The sequence below is a fragment of the Palaemon carinicauda genome, chromosome 8 (genome assembly GCF_036898095.1).
Source record: "Palaemon carinicauda isolate YSFRI2023 chromosome 8, ASM3689809v2, whole genome shotgun sequence".
NCBI classification, from domain to species: Eukaryota; Metazoa; Arthropoda; class Malacostraca; order Decapoda; family Palaemonidae; genus Palaemon; species Palaemon carinicauda.
In genome coordinates this window covers 139,683,969-139,704,785 of record NC_090732.1, presented here as the reverse complement: position 1 = coordinate 139,704,785, position 20,817 = coordinate 139,683,969, and the positions used below count along the sequence as shown (strand labels likewise).

Sequence of the window (20,817 nt, the reverse complement as noted above, 5' to 3'; positions counted from 1 at the left end):
TTGGGTGTTCATCACACTGTAAACTTTTATATAAAAAAATAAATTATACAGAAATTAAAAAAAGTAGATGTATTTGTCATATCCCAAATGACAACAAAAATATTTTGCTTATTTGGTAGTTTAATCAAGAAAAATTGTGAACAATACTGTATATTAAAAGAAAGTTTTAAGATACCTATAACATGCTGTGAGGAAACACCTTTGCAAGGAGTACTACTTACCCAGGCTCCAAAAATAGAACATTGTTGAAGCTTACGGGCTGCATATCCATCAAAACCATCCAATGTAATTGAGATGGAATAGAAGGTTATAAACAAAGCAGGTGAGGTAGGCAACAGGAGGAAGGCAAGGACAAGAAATGATAGTCTGATGTAACCTGCCAATAAAATAGTACAAATGAAACAGAACCAAAAAATTCAAGACCATGAAATACTAGTTAATAACTATAAATAAATTTAATAAAAATATTGTCCTTGTTTTATATTAAAACTTAGTAGTTATTAATAGGTCTAATGGATGAAATAAGCTGGATTAAAAACAAAAAGATTAAAACCATATTAATGCTCCTCTTACAATAGACTAGTAATTATAATTTTGCTTTGAAAGGGAAAGTATTAAGGTTCACATTCACACTTTTTGGTGATTTATTTTCTCAATAGAAAATGTGAAAAAGACAACACAAACAGTAGTATTATCCCATAAACCTTGTAGGCAGAAGAGACATTTTAGCTATGGTAAGCACAGCTCTCCTAGAAGGACGTTCAGAAATCAAAACACTGTTCTCCTGACTTGGATAGTGCTTAGACTCTGTATAGTGGTCATCCTTTGTCTTGTGTTAGAGTTCTCTTAAGTGAGGGTACACACAAGCATATTATTCTATCATAACTTCTCTTCCTCTTGTGTTTTTGAACAGTGTTGTTTGTCAAAAGTTGCCTTTAACTTATATTTCCTTTATCTTCCTCTCCAATATCTATTTTCAAAATCATCGTTACCCATACATGTCAACAACAGGACAGTGGTGACCAACATGAACAAGTAGGGAGGTACCAAATCAGTCTCTTTCTTCTGGCTTAAGAACTACTGTTGTGGCAGAGGCAAGAGGGACTACTCCCATATGCAAGTTAATTCCAGGAAAGAACAAAGTGCCTGCTGGCACTTGGCACACAGTAGTCGTAAAACCTAAAAGTTTACCAGACTTATTGGTGCCATGTATTTTTCAGCTGTGAATTAGAGGATAGAGAACTACAAATTGTTCTATAGCGGAGGATCCATAACCCAGGGCAATGGATGTGATGTTGCAGAAATGGAACTTTTATCTTAAAATTCTACACATTTTCCATGTATGCAATAAGACAGATGTTGTACTAAACAGACTTCGGTCACTGAAGAACATAAGAATGATACTGTGACGAGGGAGAGCGAAGATGCAAGCATAATATAAACACAAAATGAAATGTTGTTGCTATGTACGATCGTGTGACTCACGGTTGGTACAATACTGGTAGCACCTTATTAGCCATAGAAAGTAGTTCAGATATACTCTACCAACCTCATTGCAATTGTCTACATTAAAATATCCCCATGCTTCAGAATAAAATGGTTTTTGTAGTCCTCCAAAAAATGTATTTTAGTAGCTAAGAGTGTGTTCAAAATTAGGTTTTACCAGCAACAATGGAAAAAAATTCTTATTGTAGGTCTAAGGAGAGATTTCTACTGTACTGATACTTTGCAAGACTTCAAGAAGCTTTAAATACAACAAGAATTTGTCAATTGGGTCCATTTGAGGTTATAGAGCTATGCTTAACCCATTGTGTAAGCATCTTTGAGTTATAGTGGATAGTATGATTATCAAAGATGTCATTAGGTTCTTTATTGTAGAAAAGTCTCCTTAATTTAATTCTATTCCATGGTACAGTATTTTGACGCAGTGTTCAAATTTCTCATGTGCATCCTCTGTGCCATTATCCTGGTAAAGTTTTAAAGATTGAGTTAAACGGTACTCATATTAGCCTTAGCTGAAAAGATTTGTGAATTGCAATCCCTCGATGTAAGTACAGTAGGTTTTAACTTTTTCTTACCAGAGTTCAGAGCTGAGAATGACTTCAAGGTAAAAAGGTTATATAAATATTTTGAGTAATATCATATAAAAACAATTAGTAGAAAGGCCTTTATCCTGTATGACCCATTAAAGAATATTTGATAAGGTCAGCCAATGTGAGGGTTTATGTAGAAAAAATGTTCTGTTAAGAGTAAGGCAACCAAACATGTCAGTAATCCAAAAATTGTCTTATTAAAGTCCTCATTCACTGGTGGAGGAGGTATTACTTGCCATGATAAACTGAAGACATGATATTTGGAAAGTGGATACTACCCTCGATTTCATTTAGAATTTTTCATTGGAAAGTCATTAAAGGAGAAAAATTACATTGCAGCTCAGTTCCCTTCCTGCTACTGTATCTTGTGAAGGTTCAACGTAACTATACGAGGTACTACTTGGACTCTATTTAGGCCATCTATGGTTTGTATCAATTAAGGTTAAAACTGTGGGGAAAATGAGAATTTTTAATACAGTATAAGGTAAAGCACTTTTTAATAACACATGCCACTACCTAACTTGCCACAAAATTGTGGGATGCAGCACTGTGAATCTCGAGTAGGAACCTCAGAAATAAATCTGGTTCTTATATCAAAATTATTTCATTACTTCCCATAGTTTTCCAGGATTTTAATCCTTACCACTTTAGTGGCATTTGTGATGTACTGTACCTATATATTTTCTATCGAAGAAACTGATTACAGGGCAAACAGAGCAAGGTTACCTGTGAATTCACACTTGTTTGGCTACACTGCTGCCATCCCAGGCAGATGAAACCTGATGAATGAGTTAGGATAGGCAACATGTAAGAGGCAGATATTCATGACAATATAATCACTGTAAACCTTAGACATGTACTGAAATATTTTATTATGAAAATTTGGTTTATCTAAAAGTAGGTTAGATCTCACCACACATCTAATATCTTGCTGTGGAGCCGCCTTTTCACTTGTCCAATAATTTTATAGTACAGTACAGTACTTCTTCACTTGTGGGTACAATAATTTTATAGTACAGTACAGTACTTCTTCACTTGTGGGTACATATATGTATAATGCAGAAAATTAAATGCTATTTAGATTCAAGGCAACGTCACAAATTTTAAAAGTACCGCAATTTGTATTTTTCCCTGTTATAAAAACCTAAGTCCTTTAAAAGGGGTAAGATTCTGGCAAAAGCTAGAAACAGTCAATAAAGAATTGAGGTTCTGGTAACCCAGTATCAACTGGTGTTATAGGTTTGACAGTGCTCAGAGCCTTCATTTTGATTCTGCTAGAATAAAATACAAATTACTTTTTAAATTTGTTACTGATTTCTACGTGAATACAAATCTTCATCCCATAGTAGGGGAGTCATCCTTAGGAGGGAGGAAGTCTAGCTTGCCCAACTGGCTGGCTAACGACATGGAACCATGATGGTCAGTCTGGTAAAGAGAGCAGAGCATAGAATCCTTGTATCCCATGACCCATGATTGAATGAACCATCACCGGCCAGAAGTTTTTCATATGAGAACGTATCGTCAGTGGGAAAATCGTTCCTGTTAAGGACTAGTATAAGTATTGCATATTCCCTGCCTGTCACACACTCCCTGCCTGTCACACACTCCCTCTTAAGGAGTGTGGGGATTCTACACCTTTACTATTCTTATAAAACAACTACAGTACCTGTCAATAATGTGTGTACCTCCATTGGTGCCCATTTCACCTTCATAATGTTTCACTAGCTGATCCCAAGAGGAAGGAAGGCAGGAAAAGAGAGAAGGTCAGTCATTAATGTGCTTACCTGCATTGGTGTTTGTTTCACTTTCATAATATTTCACCGGCTGATCCCAAGAGAAGGAAGGAAGGAAGGAAAAAAAAAAAAGTGGTCAGTCATTCTCACTTTAAATTAATGCTATCTTAGATATGATGCTTCTATGTCCTGGAAGGAGCGAAGCTTGATACACTACATGCTGGGTAGCTACCACAGGTACTATGGAGAATGTATCCAGGGACCTGTGGGCGCAATCCCGAAGATAGTGTGCTGTAAAGGTGATCTAACTTTTCCAGAAACCTTCCTTAAACATAGGCCAACTGAATGGTTCTCTCAGAAGGCTTAAGTAATAACAATCCCCCTAACTTCATAAGTTCTAGGAAGAGCTGAGGCCAATAGTTCATAAATTCCTCCCTGTAGACTCTACTGATGCTTTGTGAAGCTAGGAGATGGTATTTCTAGAGATTTTCTTTGTCCTCCCTGTGTTAATGAAGAGTGGGTCTACATGATCTCATTCATTTTATATAGAACTTCGATGCCCTTGCAGGACACAAAGCAGGTTGTCAGGATTATGTCGGTAATCTCCTCTTGTGATGATACTGAAGATTATTCAAACCTTGTCTCTCTTATTGCTGGATTTTATGTTTTAGCCACAAATTTGGGAACAAATTGGAACGAGATATGTCAAAACTTCTGGGAATATAACACAAAGTACTGTACGATAGACCATGCAGCTCTCCCACTCTTTTTATCAAAGCTGAGAATAACAGAAACACTGTTTTAAGAGTGATATCCCTGACAAAGGCTCTTGTCAAAGTTCATAAGGAGTCTTCCAAAATGATCTATGGACCCTGGTCACATCATAGGCTTGTAGTTTGATTTTTTTTTTGGGGGGAAGGGGGGGGGACAAGCTACTGTAGTTTAAAACTTTGAGTCAAAGCTAATAATTCGTATGAGGAAGAGAGACCTATTTCTCTTTATCTGAAAACTTGGCATAAGGCTGAGTGATGACCTTTAACTGCTGAAGATGAGAGGAATTTCTCATCTTAGATACACAAGAAAATCTACAACTAGCGGAATAGAGGCTTCGAGTGGATAAGCGTTCCTCCTATGACACCAATCAAAGAAGAGTGCCCACTTTGCCTGGTAGACTGCTGTCGAAGACTTTCGGAGGTATCCAGAGAGTTGCATTCCATCCTTTCTGAGATGCTGAATAACCTTCAAATGTGTAGAGAGAGTTCACTGCACCGTGGTATCTCCATGTGCAGCTGACATAGGTCTTACCAAGTTGGGAGCACTCATGGATCTTCTTTTAGTAGACTTAGTTCTGTGTACCACTGCAAGTGCTCATTTCAGTGCTGTCAGATTTATTTGGAGATAGATGGGATGATGGCTCTGCTGATCACTTTATGACAAAATGGTGGGAAGGCATAGATGTTGAGGCTGTCCCAAGTGTTGAAATGCATCTGCCAGTGCTGCTGCTTGGTCTGGTACTGGTGAACAATAAACTTAGTTTGGTGTTAGGTGGTTGGCAAACATGTCTATTATTGGGAAACCCCACAAAGTCTGGAGTTCCTTCCTCACCAGAGGATTCAAAGACCATTTTTAGCCCGTAACTAGATGGCGAAGACATGGATTGTCTGCGATCATGTTTAGTTTTCATGGAATGAAACATGCCAAGAGGGTACTCGGTTATTCTTTGACCATGAGTGCCATGTTCACCACTAGCTGGGGCAATGTGTTCGAGAAACTGACCCCTAATTCGTTGACATAGCCACTACTGTAGTGATGTTGCTAATTAACATCACTGAGTGACCTTGTACTATGCCTTAGATTTGGATAAGAGCTAGGTACATTGCTTTCTGTTCTAAGATGTTTACAGTATACCCTTTTGTCTACTTCCCCTGTCATAGACCTGATGTGGAGTGAGTATGTGCAGTCCCCACCCTTCTTCAGGCACATCTGAGAAAAGAGCAAGTTCTGAGAAAAGAATATGTAGGGGGATCCTTCCAACATGTTTTTCTCCTGCAGGCACCAGGATAGGTCTTCTTGGACTTATTGTGTCACCTTGACCAGTACATCTGGAGGAACATCCGTGCAGTGGCCTCTTCAGTCGAACCACTGAAGAGGCCACTGCACGGATGTTCCAGGGAAGAGAAATGCCCAAGAAGTCTCTCCCAGTTCTTTGCTGTAAGGGAGCACTTTTCTTTGGTCTGTGTTTATACTCAATCCCAAGTAGATGTGGGGTGAGAATAGACTTCTTAATATTTGTGAGCCAGGATGAAGCCAATGTGAACACACTCGTGAACATTTGCGGTGCTGTGGAAAGGCCAAAATAGAGAACCTGAAAAAGAATCTTTCTTGTTCTCAGAACAAACTGAAGACACTTTCTCGAGTTCCAGTGAACTGAAGTATTGTACAGTGTTGTGAAGTACGTGTCATTTAGGTCTATGGGCAGTAAGAAGTTGTTCTGTCTTATTGCTTGGAAGGAGGACTGTGTTGGGAGTTTGCATTTTGAACTTCATTTGCGGAACAAAGGCGTTCAGTAGGGACAGGTCGATGATTGGTCTCCAACTCCTTGACAGCTTCTGTACCAGGAACAAGTTGTAGAATCCCCGAGATGAGTCATTGACCTCCTCGACCCCTTTCTGGTCTAACATCTGTTTGACCTCCTCCTGCTGAAGTAGGTCTTGAACGGATCCTCTCAAATATAATGAGCTGCTCAATGCTACTGGAGTGAAAAGAGGGAGAAAGTTTGTAAAGGAGACGAGGTAAGATGTGAAGATGCTGCAGTCTAATTTTCTGCCCCATGGAATTCCTACCTTGTCCACCAACTCGACAGGCATTCCTTTATAGGTGGTGATATGAGGGAATGCCATCCCTAATGAGATCCCCCACCTACTCTCCCTTGTTTGCCTTGATGCCTTCAGCATAAGGGCTGGGTCTGCCCAGTTGATCTCTTAAATTGAAAATTGCTGTTGTTAGGCTGCCCCTCTCATAGGTGGCTACTTTTGGGGAGTTCTAATGTGGAATGGTAATTGTTGGAAGTTGTTTGAAGGTAGCAGCTCTAATGAAGAAAGAAGCTTGACTCTCCTTCTACCACTTTGCTAATACTGTGCTGCATCCACTTCGTCTAGGGGATAGAGAGAGGTACTCTGTCAGTGGGGTGTTTTGCAAAGACATACTGTATTGACCACATGACTGATGAGCTTGTTGACCACTGTGCCCCTTGGTTTTAATGCCCAGTTGCTACACTGGTATGCAAAATGTTGTACTAAAAACTCAGCCGCCTTTGCACCTGAAGAGGCAAGCTCCTCATTATTATTATTTTTTTTTTTCCATCATCATCATCATCATCTTGGAATCCTCAAGATTAAGAGATATTGCAAAATATGAGAGCATACAAGACCAGTAGCCTAACCAAGAGGAATCCTGCAAAGCTGCCATTGCCACCAAGGCTGAGAAAATTGGTGGTTGTTGTGCGAGACTCTCTGCTTACATCCCCAAGGTCAGGGTCACTACTTCTTGGTCTAAGGAAAAGGAGAAGGATGGGCTCCCTCTGTCAGGTAGAATTTAGTTTGCTTAAAAAAGATGGGAGAAATCGTCTTTGAGGAATGAGCCGCTTGCAAAGTCTTTGGTGCAGATGCATGCACTTTCAGTTTCTGAAAAGTCTTTGTCTGATGTGACCACAGCAACTCCAAGGTGTTGTTTTGAGGTGTGTGCCTCCCTGAATAAGAAGTCAATGGAGGTCTGCCTTCAGGCTTGGTAAAGTTGGATTCCAATGGTCTCGCCTCAGCAGGACACGGTGAGTCTGCGTCATGGCAAGTCTCAACTGGTTCGGGGGAGACAAGTTTTGCCCCTTTTCAGAGATGTATGAACGTGGAACTCTTCAAAGTCTCTTGCAATTTTATTTTTCTTCTTTAAAGTGGTGTCTCTTCTCCGTGACTTTCTTACCCTTGGAAAGGAGGGTGGGTTAAGGGGAAGCATGGTATTCGGAGAGAGGGGGTTCCATCTCGTCTGGGGACTGGGTCCGGACATGGTTGTGATCTCTCTTGTGTTGGTTTCAATGCTCGACCCTCTCAGATCCACTATTTCTGTAGGCAAGAGCGTATATTCACCCCTAAATTTCGGGAACCTCGGTCTAGTGTCTGTAGGGTGTGTAGCTCCTTTCTTGCCGCTCAGAGGAAAGACACGCAACTCTGATCTTTGGGGGCATAAAACTCCTCTTATTGTTGAGAGAAACAACGAGCGACTCTGATGAGCACTCGAGGCGCTCTCTTATGATCCATAACAATTCTTGGAAAAGAGGGAAAAGGAACTGGCGTGTCCTCCAAATGCCTTCTCTTCTTAGATCATACTATTTCTTGAGGTATCCGCTCTAGTGGAGAAAGTTGTTCATAATTGGACTGCATGCTCCTGTAAGCTTCTCGCTCATAAGTGGACACTCTTGCGCCTGAGGTTCGTACACTGTGGTGGTGCACTGCCACTGGATGATGTGTGTGGTGATGGCACTCTAACATTGCAAGCCTCTGAGAGATTCCTAGCAAGATCTCTTGGAACAAAAGCCCAGAGATACAGCAGTTTTAAAGCCAAGCTGGTATGCTCAACTAGACTATAGTCTGAAAAACTGCTTACAGCATTCCCAGAGGAGTAGGCAGAGAACATGAGACAAAAACCTTTGTCGTAGGAGTCAATACTCATGGGCGGCAAAGAATGCAATGGCATACCAGGGTGCTTCTCATCCAAAACTGAGAAATTCTGTCAGAGGAAACTCAACAGCTTGGATTTCCAAAACTGAAGACTGGGGTTCATTTGGAAGGGGAGACCTCCCTGTTTCTCTTGGGAAATCAGGGAGATCTACCACCTTGGAAGTTGCCTTTCGAAGAGTTAACTGAAGAAGGCCCAGAGCGGCGAATTTTGATACTTGAAAGTCAGGATCTCAGCAACTTTTCTGATGAAGCCTTCTCCTACGAAATCTCTTACTGCGGAGACTACCACACATCACAAGGAGAACCTTAAGTGCAGCGATACCCTCCACATGTCCGACACAATGGGTGAGGATCAACCTCAACCTTGCTTATTAAGGTGCCTCAGTGATGATCAGACAGCCCTGGAAAGACTACACCCACATTATGCCAAGTTCCTTCACACTTACTGAAATTAAAAAGGGAAAATTAGAAAAACAAATGTCTTTGCAGTTCGACAGCCAGAATCAGAGTGAAGGCTCTGATCCTGTTAGACCTGTACTGCCAGTGGATACTGAGTGGCAGTTGCCAGAACCCCTCTAATTCTTCATTGGATGTTACGAGCTTTCGCCAGAGAATTATCGGGTCCTTTGACTGGGCAGATGGTACTACAGTGGATCCTTCTCTGATTAAGGTTCACTTCCCCTTTGCTTACTCATATGCCGAATAGTCTCGCCCATTCTTTACAGATTCTCGTCGGTCCTCATACACCTAACACTGAGATTACCAAACAATTCTTATTCACCCAAGGGGTTAACTACAGCACTGTAATTGTTCAGCAGCTACTGTACTTTCCTTTTGGTAAGGGTTGAAGAGAGACTATAGCTATGGTAAGCAGCTCTTCTAGAAGGACACTCCAAAATCAGACCACTGCTCTCTAGTCTTGGGTAGTGCCATAGCCTCTGTACTATGGTCTTCCATTGTCTGGGGTTAGTTCTCTTGCTTGAGGGTACAATGGGACACAGTTCTTTCTAATTTCTCTTCCTCTTGTTTTGTTAAAGTTTTTATAGTTTATATAGGTGATATTTATTTTAATGTTACTGTTCTTAAAATGTTTTGTTTTCCTTGTTTCCTTTCCTCAGTGTGCTATATTTCCTGTTGGGGCCCATGGGCTTATAGCATCCTGTTTTTCCAACTAGGGTTGTAGCTTAGCAAGTAGTAATAATAATATTAATAATAGTAATAATAATGATAATAATAAAGGATGAAGGTTTGTATTGTGTAGAAACAAACTGTTTTGCGATATAGGGGATAGTTTTATTTTTTCTTTCCCTTTTGTTACTATTTGTTTTTTTTTTTTTTCTTTGATCAGTTTAGAATATTGCATAAAGATTTGCATGTACAGTAGCATGTCACTTTTCTAACATTATAAAATCATTGCGCACACAGTTTTGCCTGAAGCACAGGAAATCGAAATACTGTAATTCTAATACTTCCATCTGCAGTAGTTATTCCTCTTTTTGGGTTCACAATGTTAAGCCAAATGGAATGGAAGGTTGGGTGTAACCCAGCTGGGGGCCTCTTTATTTTCTGTGGGCTGTATGGATGACAGGAACCTTCCCCATATTTTCTGTCCCTTCTGTTCCCAATAACCATCTACTTCTTCAGTTCCTGTGCCTTTTCCTATCTCATATTCTCAGAAACACTCTCCCTGACATATACCTCCCTTCATAAAGAGTATGCAATGCATCTAATGTACTGTTTTACAGTTTTTGGGCTGTAGCTGGTTGCGTGATTTACTAAGGCCGTGTTGTAACTTGAGCTTGGAAAAAAATTTGCTAGTGCGACTCGTTACAGAGTAGTTTCATGAGCCAAGAGGCTGTTTGGTTCTCTTAAATCCTCGGAAACTTTAATGCAGTAGTTGCTGTGAAACAGCAGATATACGATTGGGTTATGCTCTAGAGCAGGGATGGGGAAACCTATTTTGGATAAAGGCCATCTTGCAATTCCTCAATGCTCATTAAGACCTCATAGAATTTTGTTGGTTATTTTATCCTCCAAGAAATTTATTAGTAATCTAAAGAGTGACAGGTTTATAAAAATTGAAAGCATTACATTTTAAAATATTCGAATTATGTACTTTTTATAAAAGTAATCTGTAAATGAATTATATTGAAAACTAAATTTTAAATTATTTCATTCAAGTTTGGGTAGTTTTCAAACTACCGTAAGTAATGATTAATATACAAAGCATGTCATTTTTAAATTATTTTAGTTAAGCAAGTAGGTTCCTTGTATTGAAGTGATAAGTAAAATAATATTGTTTTGAAAAAGAGCTCATCGATATCAACAATATAACCTTTTCAAATATTTTTTATTGGCAAGTAGGTACTTTTTATACAATTACATCTCATGAAAGTGCAACATCCTAGTAAAAAAATTTATTTAACCACACTTAGCTGTTTTCATTGAAAAAACTCAATTATTTGCTTTCTTAAGATGTTCAATAGATCCCTAGTTTTTAGCTATCATAGCTGGAACACCATCAGTGCATAACTTATCATAATAAGGAAGTCAAATTTAGTCCTCCTTTGTGACATTGCTTTTTGAAGTTAAAATGTCTGTTCCTTGTCTCCTTCTGTTAAGGTTACTTAAGGGAAGCTTTTTTTCATACAATTAAAACTCATCAGTGAAAGCACAAATAAAATATTTTTAGGCCAAAAATCTGGAATCTGTTATCTAAAACTAACATAGATCACAGTGAGGAGATGGACAAAACAGGAACTCCTCGTCCATCATACATTAGAGCACTCACTCGCTGCAACTAGCAGTTTTTCCTTGTCAGTTACAACAGCTGTTGCAGCTGACAAGGAAAAACTGCTAGTTAGGATTCATTAAATTCGAGGAGAAAATTGCTTCCATTCTAAGGGAGGTACATCACTGAATACAACTTTCCTATTGTCTGTGAGTACATATGTGTATGTGTACATAGAATGATTTAAAACACACAATATTCAATGTCAAAGCAGAAATATACTACATATACAGTACATATATCGAAGGCCTTAAGGCCACAGGTTCCCCATCCCCGCGCTAGAGCTTTAGAAAACCTATTTTTATTTTTTGTTTACTTTCACATCACTGTTCCACTAACACTATTTTGACCTTTAGTGTGTCCAGTCCACTCTCGTTGTTAGTGTAATTTTCAAACACAGATTTAACTACATGATACAGTATGCAGTTAACCAGTTGATACTGTTATACATAAATATACATGGGAGAAGTTTCAAAGCACGCAACATTCATCCACTTGTCTGCTTATTGATCAGTAGAGCTGGTGCACATACAGTCTTCTATTAAGCTCAGTATCAAGGTACTGAACCTCTTCCTTGTACTGTACTGTACTAAATCTTGCACTACATCTTTTAACCCTAGTGTCAGTGATGCCGTTGTGCGCGTATAGCAAAGTTGATAAACCATGTTACAGTATTTTGTGCCGAGACTAAATGTGCTTCAAGTCCTGTCCCAAAGGCTAAAAGGGCTCACCAGGTGTGGTCCCAGGTAAAGAAGGCAGACATTCTCTATTTAATTGAGAAAAAGTGTCTTTTACTGAGGTTAGACATAATTATGGCAAGAACAAGACTTTAAAATTAAAAGATTTTCAAGTGGAGAAGGCAATACAGTCAATCAATGCCATTAGCCTCTTGCACTGATAAAGTCAATGCAATTGGTATGGGACAAAGTTTTAGTAACGATGGAATAGGACTTGAATTAATGGATAGTGGACAGTATGAAGAGAATGTCAACGATTTGCTCCCATGTGTTATGGCAGAAGGCCCCAAGTCTGCTTGAAGATTTTTCTAGTATCATGAGTTATGTCCTGGCTAAGAAATAAAACTCTTTGCAGCAAGAAAGGGATAGATTAATGAATTTAGTAAGAGATCATTTGAAAAATTATCAAATTTACAGTATTACTAGACAAGAGGCAGCAGCCACCTATTCAGCAAGATTAAAAGAAATAACAGAAATAAAAAGCCAATATGATCCAAGGAAAGAAGTCAACTGTGAACATGTGCATTCCTTGGCACTTTTACTGATGACAATTCCTTGCTAAATTGAGAGAAATAACTACTGCCAATATCATGAGTGCTTACCCTCTTCAAGGGCAACAATATTTCATACATTTCTTTGCATTTTTAATATATTTTTACAGAAAATGGATATAGCATTCTTTGATAAAGGCCTTGGAGTTCTGACTCCATTAAACAAATTATTGACATCTCTAATAAAGAAGTCTAAACCATGAACATTTTAAAAATCTTACTGTACTAAGAGCCAAATCTTCCTGCCCAATATCCACATACAGTAATCATTTAATGAAGGAATATGAAATGAAATAGGTGAGCCCTTTGCTTTAGAATAATTTTCTCTAAATTCCAACAATAATGAAAGTACCATATCATCATCATTGAATCCTACCTGCAAAGAAAGTGCATGCAATTATTCTTTACTTGTTGAGGCTAGGGCTACAAAGAATGTTTCACCACCAGAAAGATACATCTTATGTATTATACAATATCTATTGGCTCCTAAAATATCCTCCTCAAAACAGTCTTAACGTTTTATTTGTGGAGAACTTTTAGGAGACCGGGATTTAAGGTTTGGTTTGAAAACAATTAAAACTACTGTATTTTATCAGATTCTAAGAATTTCCTGGCTTTTATGTTTTTAATTTCTTTTTTTCAAGGAGCACAGTACTGGGCTTATGAATTGGATTTTAAAATTTTATGTACAACATTTTTTTATTTCCTATTCATTTTCTCACTTGTGTATCACTTTTATATCATAAAAGCTTTATAACCAGAAAATTATTTCACTTTTCCCTTCAGCTTATATTTTTTGGTGGGTAAAATTATGCTCATTACTAGCAAGTCCCCAATTTGAAAGGTCTTATCCACTAATAATACAACAAACTGGTTACTGTACATATTACATAGCAACTTGCTTCCATTTCAACTTTGAGCTCCATAGCTGCTTTCCAAATTTTGTAGTCTGTGACTGCAAACTGAATTAAATTGGTGTTGGTGATGTAGCACCCACAAGCTGCTGTATTCACAATGGCCTTTTTCTGTATTACTTATGGATATGTACTCAATAAATAATGTGTATACAGTACAGTACTATATTTGGAAAAGTATGAACATAGTTTTGGTTGAAAATTTTACACTTGGAAAATTTTGTGATCAATTGGTTATAACTGAAATCACAGAAAATGAACAAGCAAAGCATAAATGAAAGCTATTGATGAGTGGTCACACAATAGAAAAACTTTCTTACGTGACATTAATTCATTTATTGGATGTTCATTGGACCACAACCCTCATGCATTCTAGTCTACAGTACATGTGATGTTTCTTTTCTCAGCTGCTGTAATATAATAAAGAGGATTGGAAAATACGGCTTACCAGGAACCAGATGAATGGATTACTACAGAAGCTACAAACATCAATACATGAAAGGTTTAAGCATCTTATAATAATTTTTAACATACAATTCACTGTTTTAAATATGACTGTCTAAAAAAAAATTTAAACCAGACAGTCTATGATTTATTTAGTAATGAGCCTTTTTTTATTTTCGTTTAGATTAATAATGTCAACCAGCTACAAGCTTGTCAAGGAAGTACTGTAGCTCTATCAAAATTCCAGCCTACCACTTAAGGAATGATAGGGAGAATATATTAAAAATCATTACAAGCTATTACATAAAGCCAACAGAGAAGTAGATAGTTTCATACAGGTATTGATGAAATTGCTGGTCAGATACTAGCATTGACCTATTACATCCATAATGAAGCCACTACAGTACTGTATATACTGTACCAACCAACTAGTGATGTACATGCTCAGCCATTCAGCATAACATTAGAGCAACCCCATACAACAATAGGCACTTAGTTCAAAACAAAAGATGTTAAGTAGTATATACTGTAATGTCTTATCAAATATATTCACAATAATGCGCTTCAAATTGAGTTGAGATGAAAATCTACTGGAACGATGGGATGCATTTTGTCAGACATTTTGCAACAAAAAGGTTTAGTCTTAATCAAATAAGCATAGACACAGGCTCTATTTGTAATTGAAAAATTTTAGATACAATAACTGTCAATATGTGGATAACCACCTAAACTCTTTGCTTCTCTAACACTAATCACCAAAACACTTAAAGATTTTGTTACATTGCAAAGACTGAAAAATTTATTGGTTTGCTGGACAGCAAAAAATTATAACTTCTGGAATTCATGCATAACATTGCAGACTACATGAAAATTTACTTGTGAAATCCCATTCCTAACAAAAATCAATAAATGAAATGGACATAGAGGAAATCTTTACTTCTGTCTTGGAGGCAAAAAAAAAAAAAAAAAATCAGGGAAGGTAAGGCCCCTAACCATTAGTTAATGCAGTTTGTGTTTCAATAAAATACAGAAAACCATGATAAATAAAACTGCTAAAATACGAGGTCAACATGTGAGGTCATTTCAGAAAAAAATTAGCCTATGTTTAACTTAAATAGAAGCAAAAATCATAACTTACCAATGATATTTGGTATATAAATCAGAACATTATAATCAGTTGCAGTATGGTTTTTACTTGAAGGTGGCTGTGATGAGTCAAACTGTTTCAGTTTCTCCTCCCCTTCGTATCCTGCCATCATTCACACTGATGTAAATGTCACACTGCAAGAAGAAAACTATTACAGTACAGTAAAGAGTATAAAGTAGAGTTTACTGAAGCAAATGTACCTATATCAGGTCCCAATAATATTAAACTATCTTTTGTGAATTTTGCTCTGAGAAATATATTTTTTTTATTAAACTTCCATATTATATTAAATTTTTCTTAAATTTTAATTTTTGCAATTACTGTTGTTTAAATGACAGTTTTAAACAAAACCAGTCAAAACTATCTCGTGTATCTTGGCTAAGAAAAAAAAAAAAAAGGGAAGCCACCTCTTATGTCATGACTTGTAGATCTCATAAGCAAAAGTTTACATGGTATAACTTAACCACGTATCTCCTATCCAAATCTATCAAAGTTTTTGTAATGCTTTTCTGTGGTATTAAAACAATCATTATTATGTCTTGTTGAAAATTGTTTAGTGCAAGAAGCAGAATTTTCACCTTACAAGTAAACCTGTGTAACAGTCTAGTGTAAAAGAAGATGCCATATGTAACTTTTTATATAACAAAATAATTGCAATTTCTTCAGTTACTTTTTAATGATGAATGTAGCTGAGAAAGTTTATTGGTTTCTAGACCCCCTGAGTAGACAATGCAGATTTTTAAACTTCTCTTGTAAAATTGTGTACAGCTATAAGTGTTTTGTAAATCAAGGTACAGATATGGCAAAACTAACATTTCAGGTACAGGTACTGTACTGTAATGTAAGATATGCCCTTATTCAAATTACAGTACATTTTCACTGTATGATCTGAGGATTCATGGAGCAGGATATATGATATCTGTACTATTTACAGCTATTATAAAAGCACTATTACATAAATCTTATGAAACAGACCCCTTGATGAAGATTTTATGAATTATTTACAACTACAACATTTGAAATAACCCTGAGAAACCCTGTAACTTGTGTAGTAGGTACTGTACTTTACTTTCTATGAATTTTATGTTTAAAATGTTTTTGTCCAAGTTATAACATTTCTTACTTTTTCACACCATGTAAAATGAGCTGCTTTAAATATAACTTCGTGTCTTGCCAGTCAGATGAGTAGTAAGAGGGATTCTACTCTTTGCCTTGTGTTTAGGGTTATTAGTTGTACATTATATTACCAGTATTTTGTATTATAGGCACAAGATATGATTACAGTGCAGTGTTTACGTAAAATTGGTTAGTGTTGGCCGTGTTGAAGGGTTATAGAAATATGAAGTGTTGATAACTTCACCTGGATTGGAATAATCTTAGTATGAGTACCATACAAAACCTTTTTATTTTTACTATATTACAGGGGAATCACTAAAGATAGAATTCCACTGAACTTTAACAAATCTGTGTTTGACTATTTTTTAACAGATTTTGTCATGACAATATTAGGATATTGAATGGGTAATCATGACTTTCCGGAACTTATATGACTAAGACATATATAGATAACACCTACTTGAGACAAAGGTTTAATAGTAGAGTACTTAGGGTTTTTTCTTGGTGCTCTCCCAGAGCACACCCCTGTTGCTTTTTTGGGGCTTAAATTTGTGTTCTTCTATTTTATGCCAGTACATTATTGTATTGATACATTATTGGCCTAAAGATGGTTAGTAGTGGTGATAGGACCAAGAAAAGTTGAGAACAAAATATTTTATTTTTATGTGGGAATTGTGTACTTGTGTGATCTAGTAAAGTAGCCTTCTATTTTATCATCAATCTCTTTTCTATAGGTTAAAAAGAGTGCAATTTTTTGTTTACTGTATTTCCTCTATTCTTTGACTAATGTTTTATTGCATATTCTAGGGATGCAAATATATAAGCTTTTGTAAAAAATAAAATGCCTTATAATGGTTGTTTTTTGGGGGGTATGGAACTGGTTAGTCTAATCTACATTACAGTACAGTATTGTCGCGTACAGTATATATTAACGAAAAAAATAACTAAAAAAATCAATGTTTGAATGGCCTTTTAATACAAAGTTCAAGCTCCAAGGTTCCAATGTATACATACACATACTATATATATTATATATATACTTTTTTATAAAGTAGACTTTGTTAGTTATTAATTACAGGTACTTTTAGAGCATATGACAGACTGATATGAAGGGTTATAATTGATCTGAAATAAAGGTTTTACATGGGAGTTTTTAAAACTTTTTTTTCTTTCTTTTTTTTTTTGACTTCATGATGGGTCATAAGTTAGTCATATGATAAGGGCTGAATGTATTTACTGTAAACTGGTCATTAGGAAAGTGAAGCTGCCACGCTTCTACATCAGCAATCTGCATCCCACCACAATAAAGAAATATCGGTTATTACAGAAGGCTTATATGTGGTTCTTTGTTTTTAATTTACACAAACACAAGTATATAAAACTAGGTTTTTTCTAGAGCACTTTAAAGTAAACATGTCATGCTGCATAAAAAGGTTGTTGCAGGGAAATTCTTAGTCTTTGGGATACACAACTACTTAACCTGACTTAGGAATTACATACAGAACAGGTACTGCATACTATCACTGTTAGGCAGTAGGATAAGCCTACACATTTAATACAAGTGACTACAGTATAGTATTAGATTTATTGAAATTCATATGATAATGAATTTACTTGGGTAAAGTATAGCTTGAATAAGAAAGTCCTATTGGTGCTAAAAATAAACGTATTAGGCTACCCTAGTTAACAAGGATACCTGGTATGCATGAGGTATGTGGTTATCCCCACCCTGAGCTAACAACGACTTCATAGCCGAATCTAGGTTAATATTAGGAGAGCACTAACTAAATAGTTCACCCAATGCAAATCACTGTTCTATATTATTCCATTGTGGCTTTTTTTCCCATCTTGAAATTAAATGGATTTGAAGACCCTGCATGTCTCTTGTTTAATGAGTTCAATAATTTAGTTCTATGTTGCCATACACAAAACTGTTTTTAAAACCATGAATAATAGAACACAATAACATTCATAGCCTGACTATGCTACAATAGCTTAAAACAGTTTTAGCAATAGGGTACCACTGCTTTGCAACCATTAGAGATATTTCTATGCCAATATATATCTCAATTACTTCACCAAAAAAAATTAAGTACTGTATGCATATTTTTTATTTATTATTTGGAACAAGCCGTGATAAATGATAAATGCAATTGTTGTGACTAATCTATTGATTTTAATCAACATAGTAGCCCAAGTAATCTTCTAAAAGTAGCATAATTGTTGATTTAAGCAGATAAATATATTTTATACCTTTTTCTCTAGAATTTTTCTAAAAATACCAGATATCAGTACTCATCTTGATTGTTAGCCAAACAAACACAATTTACATTTTCATTTATCAACAGGGTAATCCTGTAAACTTTTTTTTTCTTTTAAATTGCCAAAAAATATGATTCTACCCAAAAGATTCTGTGTATCTTAGTCTTTGATAAGTAAGCTAAATGATATTGTTTGTACTGCTAGGAACTAAGGTCAAAAGCCCTATCTAGATAAGGAAGTTTAAGTGACTAGGTTTGGATGAGTCTAGTTATATCAGGGTAAGATAGCTTAAGATAAACCAAAATGTAATGCTTAGTGAATCCCTTGAAATGCTGTTAGGATAAGCTAAGTGTTCCCTTTGAGAGTGTGCATTATTGCTTTTATGAATTTTTCCCCTTCTACAGTCAAAGCCAAGGAGCATATTCTGAATGGCACTGGGAACAGTTACAGAGTAGTGAACGTAGTCTACTGTGGCAAAGAAAATAGTTGTTTTAATCTTATTTCTATACAAAAGTACATACTGTATATGCATGTCCACTACTCTGTAGGCTTCTGGGGGAGTGTTTTAATGAAATCAGAGCAATATATCCCAGTCTAAGGTACCCCAATATGACCTCACCTTGGGTGCTGTATCTTATTAACCCACAACCTCACCTTTCTTTATCCTGATGGTGAAAAAAAACTATATATTACATATACTTAAATCAGTGATACATTCGAACTTAAGGTACCCTTGTCAAATCTGATGTAGGGTTTCTTATCTTTACTAACTCAGGTACAACCTTTCCCTAACTTGACTATTAAAAAAGTCATAGTGTACTTACATTACTCAAAGTCACTCAAGTCAGAGCTTTCTGGCACCAAAATCTTCCGTCTCTTTGCATGGAAATGACTATGACTGGAAATTTCGAATATATATTAGAATCAATAGTCTACTAATATTGGGGTTGGGCTATTTTGAACCGGTATACACACTTGATTAGATTAGTAAATGCTGTCCTGGCAAAGAATATTAGAATGTAAAATTCTGAGTAATAAATTTGCGCCGACAATGATATTAAGAAACACTCCAATTCTTGTGGAAAAGTCCAGTATGCTACACTATATATTTAGCGCTAAGTAGCTTAAATGTCATGCAGTTGTCAAGGCAAACTTCAATTCACCTGGTATTTTCAAAGCTCTTTTGGTGGTATAGAACTGAAATTTAAATATTACAACAATCTCCCTTTGGGTTGCAAGTTAAAATGTAAGTCTGGCCTTCAGTTGCAAAACAAGTACGGCGAGTGACATTTCGATACCAAAATAAATACCCCTGTTATAAAACACTGAATTCACTTATTGTTCACAACTTTTAAGTCCATTCCAAAGAACTCTGGAGCTTGATATGAATGACCTGTCAGTTTTCTAGTAAATTGCAGCCTTTACGCATCAGGCTCACTGGTAGTTGGCAAATCGAAACCGAACATCAGATTGTCGGAGATGAAGAAGAAGAATGCGTCAGCTGATTTCGTAAACAACCAGAGTAGTAAATCGTAGCGTGTCGGCGTTCAATATTTACGCTGTAATACAGAGTTGACGAATCGTATTTTCATACCTTATGAAAATTCTTGTCAGCTTTCAACCATGAAATCCACTTTAATCTATTGCTATTTCAACGTAAAGAGAACGTAATTTACTGTTCACTCCTCTACTGTCGTTTTCACAAGTTAGTATAATACGACGTTGACTTGACCTTGTCCTACTACTTTCACTCGACACCTTGCCACTGTTTCATCATATTGATTATATCTACAGACGAATAAAGTTAAATTTTTATGTCAGTCAACTAGCAGATGTTCCATAAGTTGTCTCTTCACCCATATAACATGGATGTGCGCTCATGTGTGCGTAGGTGTGAGAGAATCTGGGAACGTAATTGTTTAACCCAAATCAAACAGTAAGAAAGTGTAAGGCCCTTCTTGGTTTAAATTCATAAGCAGTATTGTAATAATGTCAAATTATAATGATAAACATTATAATGTCTGAAATTTCTCTCTCTCTCTCTCTCTCTCTCTCTCTCTCTCTCTCTCTCTCTCTCTCTCTCTCTCTCTCTCTCTCTCTCATATATATATATATATATATATATATATATATATATATATATATATATATATATATATATATATATATATATATATATATATATATATATATATATATATATATATAACTGTGTATGATACGGTTATAGTCATACGTCCAAGTATTATGTAAGGTCCTAGTAAATATTTTATTCTTACATTGAATACCGTGTTATGCA

The 20,817-nt window shown here is 36.4% G+C and overlaps 1 protein-coding gene and 1 long non-coding RNA gene across 4 annotated transcripts in view; one reads left to right on the top strand and one right to left on the bottom strand.

Annotated features, from left to right (window-relative positions):
* The window catches only part of LOC137645984 (uncharacterized), an 80,540-nt gene extending 65,418 nt beyond the window's left edge, over positions 1 to 15,122 (top strand). Inside the window, exon 3 of the long non-coding RNA XR_011045369.1 lies at positions 13,957 to 15,122. This is a non-coding gene — a long non-coding RNA (uncharacterized lncRNA). The remainder of the gene's footprint in view (positions 1 to 13,956) is intronic.
* LOC137645983 (uncharacterized) overlaps positions 1 to 20,245 on the bottom strand; it is a 49,962-nt gene extending 29,717 nt beyond the window's left edge. Inside the window, exons 1-4 of one of the 3 annotated variants that reach the window (XM_068379090.1) lie at positions 19,912 to 20,243; positions 19,343 to 19,416; positions 15,132 to 15,274; positions 222 to 376 (exon numbers count right to left, since the gene is read on the bottom strand). In XM_068379090.1, coding sequence (XP_068235191.1) covers positions 222 to 376; positions 15,132 to 15,252 — 276 coding nt within the window. In that variant the 5' untranslated portion in view covers positions 15,253 to 15,274; positions 19,343 to 19,416; positions 19,912 to 20,243. Of the gene's footprint in view, positions 1 to 221; positions 377 to 15,131; positions 15,275 to 19,342 lie in introns of all 3 variants that reach the window. The other 2 variants (XM_068379091.1, XM_068379089.1) reach the window with 2 other exon arrangements.
* Positions 20,246 to 20,817: the final 572 nt, after the last annotated feature.